General features: G+C 37.6%; 1 protein-coding gene across 2 annotated transcripts in view; it reads right to left on the reverse strand.

Moving 5' to 3' along the window:
- Appl1 (adaptor protein, phosphotyrosine interacting with PH domain and leucine zipper 1) overlaps positions 1–17,555 on the reverse strand; it is a 48,215-nt gene that overhangs the window by 15,337 nt on the left and 15,323 nt on the right. Inside the window, exons 6-16 of one of the 2 annotated variants that reach the window (XR_015639299.1) lie at positions 17,440–17,481; positions 16,472–16,530; positions 12,999–13,145; positions 11,537–11,619; positions 10,665–10,823; positions 9,275–9,467; positions 7,737–7,779; positions 6,274–6,330; positions 4,518–4,609; positions 3,470–3,652; positions 1,098–1,150 (exon numbers count right to left, since the gene is read on the reverse strand). Coding sequence is in view for 1 of the 2 variants with exons in the window: in NM_001399084.1 (NP_001386013.1) it covers positions 1,098–1,150; positions 3,470–3,652; positions 4,518–4,609; positions 6,274–6,330; positions 7,737–7,779; positions 9,279–9,467; positions 10,665–10,823; positions 11,537–11,619; positions 12,999–13,145; positions 16,472–16,530; positions 17,440–17,481 (1,107 nt within the window). In the remaining variant the exon portion in view is untranslated. The remainder of the gene's footprint in view (positions 1–1,097; positions 1,151–3,469; positions 3,653–4,517; positions 4,610–6,273; positions 6,331–7,736; positions 7,780–9,274; positions 9,468–10,664; positions 10,824–11,536; positions 11,620–12,998; positions 13,146–16,471; positions 16,531–17,439; positions 17,482–17,555) is intronic. The other variant, NM_001399084.1, reaches the window with a different exon arrangement.

Consider the following 17,555-nt stretch of genomic DNA (forward strand, 5'->3'; position numbering starts at 1 on the left):
AAAGGAGGGGGGTCTAGTCACAGAGGCAGGAGATATGGAAGGAGGAGGGCAAAATATGGATGTCTGAAAATGTCATAAGGAACATACTATTAACATAGCTAACAAAACAACAGCCACAGCTCGATAAGACTGCTAAGTCTAAGCATAAATACACATACAAAGTTTACATAAAAATTTTCCATTTGGGCTGACAATGCTCCCTCCAAGAGCCAAAGACCATCTAACAAAAAAAACCAACAAGCATGAAAGGCCCTCTTTCAAGTTGTTGTTCAGAATTGTCAAAAGACTAAAACAGTACATGCCATTGCCTTTGGTTGCCCCTGAGAGGTGGAAGGTAAGTCCCCTATTGCTGAAGACACCAACTTTAAATGTTCGGCCCAGAGACTCCTGGGCTGAACTGCCTCTTCCCTGAGAATTAGCTTTTATGGTACCAGAAGACACCACACAACCTTCCAAAATGTACCAACAGTTCATCCCAGCTTTGATGCCTATGAACCACAAGCACTACCAGCATGGCACGATAATCCTCATGTACAACAGCAGACATACATCTTGGTAGTAACAGTTCTCTAATTGGACTTAAAACCCACTCAACCAGAGGGAAAGCACTCCAAGTAATGGAAACCTAGCCACTGCCAAGAGTTAGTTAAGTCAAGGATCTTGGGGTTGGAAGATAAAAAAAACACAAACTTTTTTTCAAAAAAGCTTAAGAGATAGATTATGTACTAACAATTTGACAATGAGGCCAAATGTCTATGACACTGTAATCTCGTATGAGTTACGTCACAAGTTGGATTAAGTTCTGGTTGCCTTAACAATATTATGAGAGGGCTGGAGAGATGGCTTAGCAGTTAAGAACACTGACTGTGTTCAATTCCCAGCAACCACATGGTGGCTCACAACCATCTGTAATGGGATCCAATGCCCTCTTCTGGTGTGTCTGAAGAGAGCAACAGTGTACTCACATACATAAATACTATAAGTAAAGATTCTGAAGTAAAACATCAAAACTGGGCACAGCAGCAGAACAAATGCAAATGACACACTTCAAATCTTACTACTGATCACTCTAGGATGAACATTGCAGTCTGTTCTACCTTCAGTTTCTGATTTTGTGCTTCCTCCAGATTCTCCAAATGGATTTGTACGCCTAAAGTTTAGGGAAAAAAATGAATAAATGTCACCAAAAGCCACATGCAAGAGAACAAAATTAAAGACTGAGTCATAAAACTTTACATGTTTACAAAGAAAAGCTCTAGAATGTCTCACTCTGCTAATGAACAAAAAGATAGTTTCACTCTCATACTGAGTAGGAGGCCAAACCCAGTGTCTACACTAACTGATGTATCTACCACAGTCCTTTGTTGCTGTGTTTTATTTATTAGGTATAAATTTAACTGCACACAACAAATCCACAGAAAGGAAGACCAATGTGGCGACAATATTGGAGTCTTCAGAAAATGCCAGGAATTTTCTAGAACTATAAAATCCCAAGTCTGGATTTTACAAATTACAGGTTAACTATAAAGATCTGAACACTGTCTAGTTCGAAACATGTATTTCTTTTTCTCCATGAACTGTATTTCCTGGGTCTCTATATAAGTATTACAGGTACAGATAATAGTACTGTAATAGATAACAGATAAGTACTGGCTTGCCTATGATGCACACAAAGCCTGGGTTTGATCCCCAGCACCACAAAGTGAGAGAAAACTAAACTCTATTTCTCAAGGTTTCAGTACCAACGCAAGAAGAAAAGTAAACCAAAGATAAAGCTACTTCCCCATTCCTGTTCTTTACTTGTTGCACAACCACAATGAGGTGGGGGTGGGGGTCAATTCAAAGGAAGCCTTATAAGAAGCAGGCTAAAATAATAATGGCATTAAGAAAACAGGGCAGGGGTTAAGGACATGGTTCAGTCAACCTTAGTTCAACCCCCCCCCCCAAAACCTACGTAAAAAAGCCAAGCAACCAAAAATAGTGGTACATGGCTTTAATCCCAGCACCAGGGAGGCAGAGTCAGATGGAACTCTGAATTAGACTACAGAGTGATGGCTAGGGCTACACAGAGAATCACTGTCATAAAATCTCCCAACACACACACACGCCAAGCAAGGTTGCACGTGCAATCTCAGCTCTGGGAAGGCAGAAATGGATAAACTGGAGCTCATTGGATATCCAGCCTACTTGGAAGCTCCAGGGCAGTGAGAGATTCTTTATCAAAAAGTTAGCTAGCTAATAACACCACCTGAATTGTCCTGACCTCCACAAACATGCACATATACACACACACACACAAAAGATTGATCTTTTCTTTAAAACAGATTCATTTACTCTTACTGTATGTGCATAGTAAGTACCCACAGGCATTAATATGCACTATTTATGTGTCCGGTGCCTGCAGAGAAAAATGGCCTCAGATCCCTAGAGTTGGAATTATGGATGGCTGTGAGCTACCATGTGATGTGGGTGCTGGGAAGTAGACCCGGATCCTCTGCTAAAACAGCAAGTGCTCTTAACTGCCAAGCTATTTCTTCAGCCCAGTACTGATTTCATTCATATCAGCTTGGCATATTATATCAAATACTATGCATACATAATATATTTACACGAGTTTTCATAATTCTATGTCATATCCAAATTTAATGTATTAAGTGCCCAACCTCCATAATAAATGATTTGCCATAGTTTCATTTCTTTATGTTTATGTGTGTTACTGTGCACCATATGCATTTAGGAACTTGTGGAGGCCAGACGATGGTTTTAGATCCCCTGGAACCAGAGTTAGAAGCAGCTGTGACCTGCTACACGTGGGCACTGTGGACTGAACCTGACTCTGCAGAACAGTGAGCACTTCCAACTTCCGAGCCATTTCTCCACCCAGTCCCCTAAAGTAAGATTAAGTCTGACAGGACTTCATCATCAACAATAGCAGCAGCAGCAAGAAAGGATCTCGGAGTTCAAACCAGACTTGAATTTGCTAGATAGCCAAAAAAATCTTGAAGCTTTTGACTCTCCTACTCTCAACTCCCAAGTAACTGTAGTTGCAGGCATAAGGTAACCATGCCCAGGTTTTAAGTGGCGCTAGAGATTGAACCCAAGGTTTCATATGCACACTAGGCAAGCACTCTACCAACTGAGCTACAGCCCCAACCCCTTGTTCCGACACAGAATTTTTAAAATAGTGTCACAACCTAAAGATAAAATTACCACTTCTGCAATTGACAGGGCAAATGCCCAAGCAATAGGCTTGATAAGCAATTCAAAATTAAATTTTTTGATATCTGATTATCCTAACACCTTTAACAGAAAAAGAAGACCAACAGAAAAACCTGTATAGTTCTACCCTAACTATGAAAATGTTAGGCAATTATGCAAAAGAGAGCATAGTTGATAGAGAAATGTATCATAGATGGGTCCACAAATCTTATAGACCATAGCACATTGGCTTTCTGACATCATTACTCACCTGCCTCCTTGACCAAAGGCTTTTGCCTGGCCAGGCTGATCTTCACACACAGGAGAAATTATATCAAACTGTATTGGTGTATCTGGAGCAACAAGAGAATCTAGAGAGAGGGCAGCCAAATTTGTAGACTCTGATCCCAAGGATCCTGAACTGCTGGTTCGTGCTGTTGGTGGTCGAGATTGTCTAACCACAAAAAAAAAAGAAAAAAAAAAAACAACAAGGCACTGAATTTAGTTTTTTCTTTCAAACGTTCAATGCTTAGCAGACTACAAGAAAAGAGTATTTTAAGTCAATGAGAGTATAAATCAAACTCCAATAAAAAACATTACCTTTCTGTAATCCTTACACTCAGGAAGTGGAGGCAATGGATCACAAGTTCTGGGCTGGCCTGGTCTATAAAACAAGACCCTGATTCAAAGAGTAAAGACTTAATCACAAATCAGCTAGCTAAAGGATTCCTTTCTTTCCAATTAAAAAAACATAAACTGAGACTAGGGAGATGACTTAGCTGGTAAAGTGCCTGTTGTCAAAGCAGGAGAACCTATTTACAAAAATTTTTGGGGAGATGGGGTTTTCAATACAGTTTTACTGTGTAGCCCTTACTGTCTTACAACTCTGTAGACCAGGCTGGCCTCAAACTCACTTGCATCTGCCTCCCAAATGCTGGGATTAAAAGCGTATGCCACCAACGCTCAGTGAGAACCTGGGTTTTAATCGTCAATACTCATAAATAAATAATAATTTTAAAAGGGGGGGAAAGCTGCCCCATGGCAGCATGCATCTGCAACCACAGTACAGGGGTACAGAGACAGCCAGATTCCAGGGACTCACTGGCCAGTCAGCCTACCAAATCAATGAGCTCCAGGTTTGTGATTCTGTCTTAAAAATAAAATTCTCCATCATATCAACCTCTGGCCTGTGCCCTTATTAGTAAATTTATTTGAAAACACACTTTTGTTATTCAGAAATGATTTACTACTTATCTAAGTAGTACTGTTATAATCAGAGAGTTCGCTAACACTTTAAATAATCCCACATACTAACTCACCCTCCTGGACGCAGGCTCTCGTGTCTCTGCTGGAAAGATGGGGAAGGAGTGACAGCTTCTAGAGCAGACTGATTCACTCGTGCAGCGGTTTCCTATTTTGGTTTATTTTTTTAAAAAAAGAGTTAGTATTAATAATGTAAGAAACTAAATGTTTGATGTAACTCTTAAAACTGTTAGTAAGCTCTTGAGTTGTGCTTAAAATATAAACTAAAGCTACTGAGTGAGGTATTTCCATTCTCTTGCCTTACTAGTAAGGCACATTAATTTCAAACATTGTGAACTTCCTGTAATTCAAGATAATTCTAATTCCTGTAATTCTAATTTCTTTCTACTAACATGACAGGAATATATTCTTTTTCTATTAATTTTTAACTACCAGTTACTTTGGATTAAGGTTTGTACGGCTGTCACCTAGTACACTGCCTAGTCATTCAAAATATTTTATAGAACAAAAATATTTAGTAGACCAATCATTTAAATATAAAAGAACTCTTCTAGAATATAACTATTAATTTATAACATTATTATAAATATACTTGATGGTATTGCATTTTAACAAAAATAGAATTCCTTTTTCCCTAAATAAAAGTCTTTTAAAACCTGGAAGTCATCTTTATCATTTTCTTCTTTACCTTTTACTCAGTTGGTTACTAACTAGTCTAGAGCCGCCTATCAAATCCCCCATTACAACAACAGTAACTTAAGCTAGGATGATGGCACATGCCATTAATCTGGGTTGGGGGCAATAAAGACAGGCAGATCCAAGAAACCCTGTCTTGGAGGCTTGGGGGGAGCTTAGGACTAAGACTTTCAACTGAAATTATAAATCCCTACCTGGCTCTGAGAAACACCTGAGCTTACAGCATGGCCAACCCATATCTTAACAGGAGTCTAGACAGATCCTGTCTAGGACCAAATCCTTTCCCAACTTGGATACAAAATAGACTCAGTTCATTCTCTCACTCCATTCTTACAGCTACTGGTTCCCTCAGATTGTACCTGAGCTCGAACTGTAGCTATGGCTAAGTGTACAAGCAGAGGTTCACTCTGTTTGAAACCCTTGCTACTCAAAAGAGTAATGTGCAGACTGAGAGCTCAGGGTGCATTATTACAGATGCACCAAAATCACAGCGCTTTTGAATACGATCTCCACGTGACCTCAGTGCACACTCTAATTGTCTATTTTGTACCAAAAACTTTCATTTACACTGCTAGTTCCATCCACATGTCACTTCCTTGTCGGAGCTTTAGTTTCACTGTATTGTCTGCAGTGTCTCCTTTTTTCCTTAAGCAAATCTTAGCACAGGATTCCATCATCTCTACAGAATTTTCTCTAAAACAAAGTCCTCACTAATCCTAACATTCTCAAAATGTAAGCCTATAAGTAATCACCATGTATTTTTTTAACCATGTGCTTCTAATCACGTTATACATAAAATATCACACAGCTTCCACTTTGACTTACCAGTAACTCCTAGAGGAGGCCATGCAGTCTTTCCTACATTTTTACCTACTCTACAACACTCAACATGAAGGTAATTGTCTATACCAGCTGAGTAACTGATCTCAATACGTTTTGAAGTAACAGCTCTGTGATGACAATACACCATGGTACATCGCAGCTACCCAAACAGAATCATATGCATTCTGTAATTGAAGTTACAGAACTTGAGAAATGAATCAATTAATATTAAGCCACATAAACCACAAAATTATTTCATTTTGATAGTCCTGGATAACAAAACAAAAATATTACCTCTGGATTTTCACTCAAATATATTTGTTTAGATATGTTGTTTATTGTACAGATCCACTGAAAATGGAAAGAAATAAGCATTATTATTGTTTTTTTTCAATGGAGCCTCTCTATTAGGAAAGGCTATTAAATATTAAATTGAAACAGAATTTCCATTAGAAGCACCATATAATTTTCATAAGAAAACATCTTGAGAATGGGGCTATAACTCAGTGGGAGAGCACATACTTTTTGACGTTTTAACAAAACATGTGAGGTCCCTGGATTCAATCCCCAGCACCACAACCAAAACAAAAACAAGAGACCCACTATAAACATATGCATGTAAGAGACCTTCAGATTGAATTATTTTTAAATAAATGTATTTATGCAATAAAATAAAAAGTAATCATGTTAAATCATAACTTAATAGCATATATTTATCATTTTATATTATTTCCTCCATTAATTCCCACCAAACATGGTAATCTGAACTCAGTTACCACAATACCTATGTAAAAAATTAAAATACAAATTCTTTCTGGGGAATGTACCTTATATATCTTCCTTTTTCAAAATAGGGATTACTAGTGCACATCTTCTATTTCACTGTTATAGATTACACCTTTGGATTACAGTGCCTGACAGGTCTTGTAAAGTTAGTTCTCTGTTGGTAAACCATGCAGAGAGCAGAGACAGCTGTGTTCTCAAAACCAAAACTACTCTTTCCCATGGGAAACAAATACATGTAAGTCTCTAAGACTTTCCAATTCTGTCTTTTATCAATAAAACTGTAATACCAAATAAAATGAAGATTATTTCTGAAAACCATTTTGAAAGTTTCAATCTGGATAGCACCTTACCCTCCACATGTAGATAACAGAAGACTGGAGCCAAAACTGAAAGGCTTGTGAGTAAGAACAGAGACTCCCAAACCTCTGTTTTTCTGTCTTTCATTTCCAAGTGCTCTAAGCCTGCAATGCTTCCTCTTGTACCACATCTGCTGCCCCTGTGTTCTAGCTGCAGTAAGTAGCTCCCAAAACAGTGCTCTGCCTGCCAGCAGGTGACACTGGAAGGTTACCAAGTAACACTTTACGACAGCACAGAAATGGTGTCTATGATTCCTCCAGCTATAAAATGGTGTCTATGATTCCTCCAGCTATAAAAGTCTGTTAGAAAACTAAGAATGCTGCTTGAGAACAGAGGACTTAAAAAGTCATTTTTAATTAACTAGGGTTTTCCCAAACTTTAATGTATAAATGTATAATGTATAAATACATTAATACGATTTGTTCTCAGAAAAAAAAACACAAAATAAAATTAATTTTAAATGTTGCTGAAGAAAATAACTTTATTACTAGCACTCAGGAGTCAGAAGCAGGTAGATTTCCAGCCTGGTCTACAGAGTGAGTTCCACAACAGCCAAGGCTACACAGAGACACCCTGTCTCAAAAAAACAAATTAATTTTATAAGAAACTTTTACCTCTTCATGGTCTTTTTTACTCTCTGCTTGCAAAATTGAAGATCTAGGAAGAAAAAAATGAAAAGTTTTAGCCTCAACCTTAAAATTAAATTAAAAACACAAGTGACATAATTACTTTAGGGAAAGAAGACCAGCAGCAGCAGCAGGACGTAGGCTTATGATTCCAAGTGGCTATCCACAGCCCAACATGCAAAACCAAAGGGCAAGGCCAACTCTCAAAAGACAGAACACAAAAGAAGAAAGCACTTCAACCTACTGCATTTCTATTGCTGATCTAACCAAGAATGTTAACTTCATTATTAATAATTTCTTCCTTAATAGGTTTAAATAAAAATTCTAACCTATGAACCATTACAGAAATGTCGCATTTTAAGAGAAATTTTCAATTTTACTAACTTTCTATCTTATCAGGAAAAACGGGAAACCATGCCAACCATTAGCAAAAACTAAAAATACAAAGATGTAAATAATGTAGTAACATGTTAGCAATTTACTAATTCTGCTAACAGAAAACAGGAACTCTAATGTACAGCATTGACATTCACTGTCTGTCTAGAAGGACTAGGAACACAACCGTGTAGCTAAGATAAGTGAGCAAAGCTATCTTTTATGAAGAAGATAATCTTAATGTACATATATATGATGGAGGAAAAATGACTTTCAGAGAATCCAAGAGTTTCTTCTAAAAAGTAAATAAGGAAGTTGAAAGGTCAAAATCAACCTCAGCTAACTTAAATATCTAGCATTAGGAAAATGTTTAAACTATGTTGTATGGTTTTTAAAAAATTAGAATGCAGTCATTATGAATGACTTTTTGAAAAAATATTTTATTATATGTATGTGAGTTTCTGTTTACCACACGAGTGCAGGTGCCCTTGGAGGACAGAAAAGGGTGTCAGATGGCCTGGAGCTGGACCTGCAGGGAGTTCTGATCCACTGGAGGTGGGTATTCGGAACCAAGCCTGTATGCTCTGTAAGAGTAGCACCTGTTCTTAACTGTTGAACTATTTCTCCAGCCCTATAAAATGTTTTTTTAAATGGATGCAGATCTAATTTATGTATATAAAATATCCTTCGATAATTCAAGAAAATGTACTTAGACCAGGAATGGTAACACACGGTGCTAAACTACTTTGGAGGCTAAGGTAAAAGAATGACAAATTGAAGGCCATTACACAAAGTTTGTGGCTGTAGCTCAATGACAAAGACTTGCCTACCCCAGCTCCGAAAAAAAGACCCCCCAAAAAAAAAAAGACTTGCCTAGATTGCTCAAGGACATGGGTTCAAGGGGAAGCAGTGAGGGAATGGGAAGGGGAAAGGAAGGAAAATGTACTCAGGATAAAAGCTAGAAGGAAACAAAATGCTATAAAGAAAATTATTGGTTTTTTTCCATTCTCCTATTTATATTTATGCTTTTAAAAATAACTGTATTAAAAAGCAAATTATCTTAATTCACAGTAGTTCTAAATGTCTATATGAAACAAAAAGGAATTACTCCGCATTTTAAAATGCATATCTTATTAGCAGCAGAAAAATACTAACTTTTTTCCATCAAAAGAAGTGATCTGAAAACAGTATCGTCTGTCTTCGCAGTCCACAGCCATCACTGAACAGTTGTCTATGTCCATGGCTAGGCCTCCTGCCACATCTCCACGGGCTTGACTCATTAAGTTTCCACCCTGCGTGAAGTAAAACTGTCTATCCCAGGTAGATGACACCAAGCCTGTTTTACTAAAGAAAGTAATTGATAATTTCAGTAACAACATCTAAACAATCCCTTGTCATTAGTAGACATAAGAAATAGTGTGTGAAAACAAAACTTGCAAAACGGCACCAGGATGTCAAGAAGATGTCACTTTTTCTTATTCTAAAATGATTTTGGGCATGTTGACTCACTGGTGTGAATGTTTATAGTTTCAAAAACAAGGCTAGAATTCATTTAAGTTTCAACTGTTACAATGATACATCAAAAATCCAAGTTACACTCAGTACGCAAGGGAAGAAATTCAATTTTATTTCTTGAGTTAATCTATTTCACCATCATATCAAGTGAAGGCCAGGGATTTAAGTCAATGAGACAGTGTGTGCCCAGGATGCTCAAAGGTCTGAGTTCCAACCCAGCACTGAGAATTGGTGAGAATAAAGAGGAGAAGGGGAAGCTTGGCACATTTTCAAATGAAAACTCAATGTTTACTTGATATAATCACATATATAAGTATTAATATTTAGTAACATGATATGATAGGCTTATTTAGACATAAATCAGTTTCATCCCTTTTATAAATTCAAATAATTCAATAAACATGAAGGTAGGATTTTTTTTTTCGGAGCTGGGGACCGAACCCAGGGCCTTGCACTTGCTAGGCAAGTGATCTACCACTGAGCTAAATCCCCAACCCTGAAGGTAGGATTTTTAAAGTTTTCATGTATCTCCATGTGTCAATAAGCTTATATAAATCACCACTAAAATGTTTCAACCTTGAGTTCCCAAGATGTCATAGTGCTTAAAGGCATTTCCTGTCAAGCCTGGTGATTGGATTTCTATCCCAAACACCCACATGATGGGAAGGGAGGGTCAACTTCAGCAAGGTGTCCATGTATCTCCACTCCTAAACTGTGCTATGGCATGTATACACACAAAATAAAAATGGACGGACACACACACACACACACACACACACACACACACACACACACACAAATAAAATGGATTTTTTTAAAAAGTGTCAACCTTTAGTAAAACCAAAACAATCTAGCAAACAGTACTAATTATACATTATATTGATTTGCTATTACAACGTGTAATATGAAAATAACAGGGGTTGGGGATTTAGCTCAGTGGTAGAGTGCTTGCCTAGGAAGTGCAAGGCCCTGGGTTCAGTCCCCAGCTCCTAAAAAAAAAAAAGAAAATAACAATAGTTCTCTTACTTCCTAGCATTTAGGTATCCAGCCTTTCGGGTTAAATTTCGATTGACGGGAAACTTGGTGGGATCTGGGTCAGGCAGATATAAAGGGTCACTGGCTACTTCCAAGTCTTCTATTGTCTGTTGCATGGTCTCCACATCCCCATCCATTTCCCTTCGCACACTGTTACAGAGAACAGATTAGTTACCATTAGTCACATCTAACAAATCATGCCTTATCAATCCTATGTGCCCACAGAGTTAATTTTTTAAAGAAGCAACCGTAGGATGGTTAAAGTAACAAAATAATTTTAAACATTTTTAAGGTATTTTGGGAACGATATCAAATTTGAACAGTAATAAAGTAACCAGATACCCAACTGTAGATTACTTGTCAAACTTCTCTGTGGTATAGCACTGACCTGTGTTTAAGCACTGCAAAAAACAAAATGAAAAATCCTAAATCTCTTCTCTCCCTTGCCTCAGACTAACAGCAGTGCTCCCACACAGCACAGGTAACTGGAACTGACCTCTCTCTAAACACTAGAGCCTAGAAAAGAGGATTGACTTAGTAATTTTCCAAGCAAGGTTGACAAATGAAATTTTTAAAAAAAATGTACTCATGGACCATCACTGTTAGGTCTTTATATCACTCAGACATAAAAGCTACTTTCTATCATTAAAGCTGTCATCAAATTCCACAGTGGGGTGAAAGCCAGAGCCTACATTCTAGGGAAAAGAGAGTAGAAATTTCCTAATTTAGCAATAAAGCTGAGAAACACACTCCATGGCAGGAAAACTAACCCTCAGGAAATTAAGTTCTAAATATTTATGGCATTTAGTTATTAACTTACTGACATAATTTCATTTTCATTTTAGTGAAGACAAAATACTTACTTCTGTACACTTGTTCCAATGTTAGCTAAAAATTCTTCCAATTGTCCATTGAGATTTTCAGAACCCATCTTAAAGAAACTTATCTGAGGTGGGAGAGGAACAGAAGGTTGTAAAACATAATCATACACACAAAAAATATTTAGAGAAAAATCACACCAACAATTCCTAGGGTAGAATTACACAGAAATGACAGTGGGTTGTTTGATCTGTAAAATAACAGGTTGAGGTTTACAATGTCTACAGACACAGAGTCGCTAAGGAAACCAGGATTCAATCCTACTATATATCCTTTCACATTTAGGCCGTCTGCTGTTGTATTTGACATTAAGTCTCACTTGTAATCCAGGGTGACCTCAAATATTTCCCTAACCTCAGACTACCATGACTAGTTTTTTACAAAAAAAGAAAAAAAAAAAAGGTACTCTTATGCTTAAAAGGATATTCAAATTTCTTGGTTTTTAAAGAACTAATATATTCCCCAAAACTCAATTTTCTAGCCTCTTTCCTAATGTATACTTTGTTGGGCATTTGAATATTTTATGCACATGGATGTTTTGCATGTGTGTATGTCTGTTCATCATGTATGTGACACATGCCCTTAGAGGTCAGATCCCCCACCATGTAGACACTGGAAATTGAATGTGGGTCCTCTAGAAAAGCAATCGGTGCTCTTACACATCTCTCCATCCCTTCAACTACTATTTCTGACTCAGGAAGTATGTGAGGAACATGGGACAGATGCAAACCTACTCATTCTTTATCCGTTTGTTTGTTTGTTTGTTTGTTTGTTTGTTTTTCCAAATGGTTTCTCTGTGTAGCCCTGGCTATTCTAGAACTAACTCTCTTTGTAGACCAGGCTGGCCTTGAATTCAAGAGATCCTCTGCCTCCCAAGTGCTGGGATTAAAGCTGTCCACCACCATGTCCGATTCAAACTTGTTCATTCTTTCTCAGGTTTCTAATGAAAAAAAGCTCCAGTTATTAATTCCTCTAGCTTTCTGCTCTCTGTCTCCAACTGAGGTGGGAAAAGTCTTACTACAATGTACTTCCATTTATTTAAAACATTTTATATCTTCATTTGCAAGAAAAAACATTCGCCCAATCTTCTTAAAATAAGACACTCATGACAGTCTTTAAAATTACTTTTTAAAACCACAATACAGGGGCTGGAGGGATGGCGCAGTGGTTAAGAGCACCGACTGCTCTTCCAGAGGTCCTGAGTTCAATTCCCAGCAACCACATGGTGGCTCATAACCATCTGTAATGGATCCAATTCTCTCTTCTGGTGTGTCTAAAGACAGTGACAGTGTACTCACATAAAATAAGTAAATAAATCTTTAAAAAAAATAAAGTAAAACCACAATACAAAACTGTTGACAACAGTTTATTATAGCCCTATAGTTAATACAAAAATCAAACTTAATACAAGGCTTTTAGGACAGATATAATCCAAAACATATTTACCTGAGCCTGCATGTATCCAAGCAGAGGTTCTAACAAAGCTATTTTCTTCTTGTACTGAAGAGTATTTAGTGCACAAAAATAATGCATCATGGTCTGGTGTTGCTTTTTCCTGGAAGTATACACATCCTCTGTTACTTCATACTTTACCTTTGAATGAAAAGAATAAAATATTATTTAATTTTGAATTATCTCCAGTAGAGTGGAGAAGAGTCTTTCAAGGAAAATGGAGAATCAATAATTACTGAACATAGCCTTCCTGTTTTCTACTCGATTGGAAACCCATTAACATACCAGGTCAAGTCATTTTTCTGTATACCAACCATATCACTTACAAAACACATATCTGCATGCAACTATAAATGTAGGCATCTGCACTAACAGGACAGAGTCACCATATGGGTTACTATTTAGCCAGCGATGTCTGATCTGAATCAGCTCACAGCACAAATTCTCCCCTCCTGGTTTTCTCCTTACCACTCTTTTTCTCTACCTGCTTATTTTTCTTGACTCACACTTAAAATACATATGCTCCCAAGTTATTTCACCCAAACGACTTTTCTTTGAGCATTTATAGAGCCTACTATGTATTAGGTAGGCTCTTTTCCTTCTCTACTTGGAATACCTATCAAGTTTCGACATTATCAGTGCACACTGGCCTGGTGGTGTGAATCTGTACCTCCTCTCTGGCAGTCCCTGTCCCAAGTGCCAGAGAAAGGAAGGCTGGGTTCTTTTGTATATAAGAATGAGTGTTTATGTACACTGAGAATGCATAGACTGAAAATAGCTTCTTCCTTACAGCAGCTGTCCTTCCTTATTGTTCTTTCCTCTCTCTAGGAAATGTCAATGTGGATCTCACCTCCTACTATAGGACTTCTCTCTTCCAAAGCAGGGCTAGGAAGTGAGTCTCAGTGCTTGCCTACCATTAACAAGGTCCTAGTGAGAGATAAAGAACAAGTCTCCAAAGCATTCTTTTATAACAATCTTCTTTGTGACTGTGCAAGGAAGTCTCATATCCCACTGGTATCACTCTAGCACTCTCCCTTTCATGCTGTTATTATTGCTTTGGTTATACAACATAACTAACTGCATGGCACTATTTACCTACCTAGAATCCTTCCCTGACTATTCACTTCCTTTAACAAAATTTCAAGGTGGTAAATGCAGCAATCTGGCTCCAAACTATTCCTTGTTAGGTTTTGACAAATGGGATTGTTGGTCTGTTTTAAGATAGTGTCTCATTCTGTACCCAAGTTAACCTTGAACTCCAGGGTGGCCTCAAAGTTTCAGGGATCCCTTGCCTCCCAAGAGCTAGGATCACAGGTGAGAGCCATACCACCCAGCCCCCAACGACTTTGTCAACCTCTCCCCAAACCCATCCTGAGAACTGAGAGGTGATCACCTCCTGTTGTCAAGTAATGATAGAACTCAGTGAAAACTGCTGCTCTGCATTCACTGCCTAATTTCACCATCACGACTGCTGCTCTGTGGGTCCCTCTTCTGCACAGAGAAGAAAGGCATGGAACCAAGTAACTAGTGCATGGCTTCAAATAAAGGAAGAGCAGGCCTCAGATACGTCCCCCAAATCTCACTCCATAGCCAGTACTCTAAACCTTCACAGTGTTCAAACTCCAGAGCATGCCTCTACAGAGAGACCGTTTTGGTTTGGGGGATTTTTGCTGTTCAGTTTGGGGCTTTTTTAACAAAAAGTCCTTTTCAATCCCCAAAGTGTTGTCTACTTAACTACATTGCACATGCAACCTCCTCAGGCTCGATCTGTACTGTCTAGAAAAATCTTTATTAGTGCATCTAAGTCATGTCACTGCAGTCTCTTCCTCCTTGTACTCCGGAACGCATTCACACTAAGCGTGCAATGAATAGGAGAGCCGGAGTGGTCCCTACTCACACTGTTCCCTGAGGAACTCAGCATACTGCCTGATAAATAGATGCTCAGTAATTTTTCTAATTCAAAAAAACATTAATTCTTTTTAAAATACTTGGAATAGCCAAAAGCAATATAAATATACCAAATTTTATAACCTAGACCTTTAAGTACCTCTCTAAGGCAAAATGACTACTATAAATCTCAAATTGTGTACGTTTATTGGTTAACTTGGGAACTAGAATTAGAAATGGAAAGCAGGGCTGGAGAGATGGCTCAGCGGTAAAGAGCACTGCCTGCTCTTCCAGAGGTCCTGAGTTCAATTCCTAGCAACCACATGGTGGCTCACAACCATCTGTAATGGGTTCTGATGCCCTCTTCTGGTGAGTCTGAAGACAGCTACAGTGTACTCATAGACATTAAATAAATAAATAATTCTTTAAAAAAAAAAGAAGAAATGGAAAGCAGCTTAGAGGAGTGATCACTCACTGTGTGAGAATCATTTCCTTTGTTGCCACAGCGGCTCCTACACAGTAGATCCTACTGAGCTGTCCACTTCCGTAAGTAGTCACTGTGTCTCTACCAGCAGCTGTGACTACGGCTGCAAATACCAAGTCCTGAAGAGGTCACCGCATTTGCAAGCATTGGTATAAGCTGTAACTCAGGACTTCAATCACCCAGAACTTGTAAATATTCTCTTCTTTGATCTTTAAATGCATTCATCCTCAAATATTATGTAGTACTTCTGGGTTTCATTCTTTGAAAAAATATCAAGATATAAACGTTCCCTTTAAATAGAGAAAGCCTTATACCAGAATTTCATTGAGTTCCATGTGTGACATTAACTGAAATATGTATGTGACTTACTTTCACTTGTTTTATTCAAGATTTTTAATGAATTTCCAGCATAGAGTGTTACCATGAATACCTATTTAAACACTCATATTCACACTTCCATACAACTAAATACAAAACTGAACTTTATCTCCTTTTCTATCTGAGATTATAATTGCAGCATTCGTCCTCCCTTTCCTCCCTAAACCTCCAATAAGCCTGTCCTGTTCACTTCACTGTATGTATTTACTGTAGCATCAAAATACAAAACAAAAACCAGTTTTATATATTGGGAACCAGTCATCCTTTTAAAATAGTTATGTTTAATTATACTATCAACTATTGGCAGAAGAGAAGCATTTTGTTTAAAGAGACCAATTACCAGAAATGATTTGAACATCTAGGAAAAATTATGAGAGTAATACCATGACAATGGTTTGTTGGCTCTATTTTTCAATAGGAAAAACTAAATAACCTAATAAAATGGTCGTCACCTTTGATATTGACAGAGTGCATGTAGGCTAGAGCAGTAACGGCTCAGCAGTTAAGAGCACTCACAGCTTTCCCAGGGGATCCAGGTTCAATCCTAGCACCTACATAAGTTGGCTCACAATCATCTATAACTCCAGGTCCAAGGGATCTGACTCTCTCTCCTTGCTTTTTCTGGTAAATATACACAGTACACAGATATACATGCAGGCAAAACACCTATCCATACTAAAAATACTTATAAAATGTTCTTAAGAGTATATAAACATACCTTGTCATTTTCTCTCTTTTTTGACAACCGGCTGTACCTATTAATTGCGGCATCATGATCTGGAAAACAGAAATGAGTGTTAGCAGTACAGTAGTACTTGGCAAGACTACACCTATCCTAGAGCTAGGTAAGAATTCTCTGCCACACGATCACTATGTTCAAACTTCCCCCAGAGCCTACTTTCCCTTGATTCTGTGACTATGTATAAACTGATGGAAAACACTAACTTCCAAAGAAACTAGAATCTATTAAAAGTGCCTGCTCATCTCTGGAGGGAAGTGGAGGGGTGGTGGGTCTGGGAGAGAGGAGCAGTGGCAGAAGAACTGGGAGTTAAGAGGAGGGAAGGCTACAGTAGGGATGTATTGTATGAGAGAATAAATAAAAAGAGAAGTGGAAATTTTTTCTTTTTGGTTTTTTGAAACAGGGTTTCTCTGTCCTGGAACTCACTCTGTAGACCAGGTTGGCTTTGAACTTTTAGAGATGCACCTGCCTCTGTCTCCCATGTTCTGGGTTTAAAGGAGAAAAAATATTTTTAATTAAAAATCGGAAAACTCAAAAATAGAAGGAAAAAAAGGGCTGAGGTTAAGGATTTATCTCAGCATCTCAGTGTGAAGTACCTGTCTGGCATGTACAAGGCCCTACTTTCAAGACCTAGCACAGAAAAAATGAGAGAAAAAGAAAAGGAAAGAAAAAAAGGAACCCGGAATATTTAGAAAATAAGTAAAATATTTTATAACTTCTTTAGGTATTACAAAGATAGTAAATTATAAGACTAATATAACATTTAATGTAATAAAACAATTTTATTAAAAGTATATCCAAAGTATTAACACTGATTTACATAATGTTATCTTAACCATTTAATTGAGCTAATTTTTAGAAATTATTACAAAAACACAGCCACGATGTATACTGATAAGAAGATCAATAAAAGAAATTCATGTCATGTATAAAGATCTAAGACTTACCATTACTAGCAATCTGAAATACCTCTTTTAGTGTCAATATTTCTGAAAAAGTTCAAAAATAATTTCAGTTTAGCATATTTATGAAATTAATTAATCACAACTTAAATCACAACTTA

Source organism: Rattus norvegicus, chromosome 16 (assembly GCF_021556685.1).
Source record: "Rattus norvegicus strain SHRSP/BbbUtx chromosome 16, alternate assembly SHRSP_T2T, whole genome shotgun sequence".
Taxonomy (NCBI): Eukaryota; Metazoa; Chordata; class Mammalia; order Rodentia; family Muridae; genus Rattus; species Rattus norvegicus.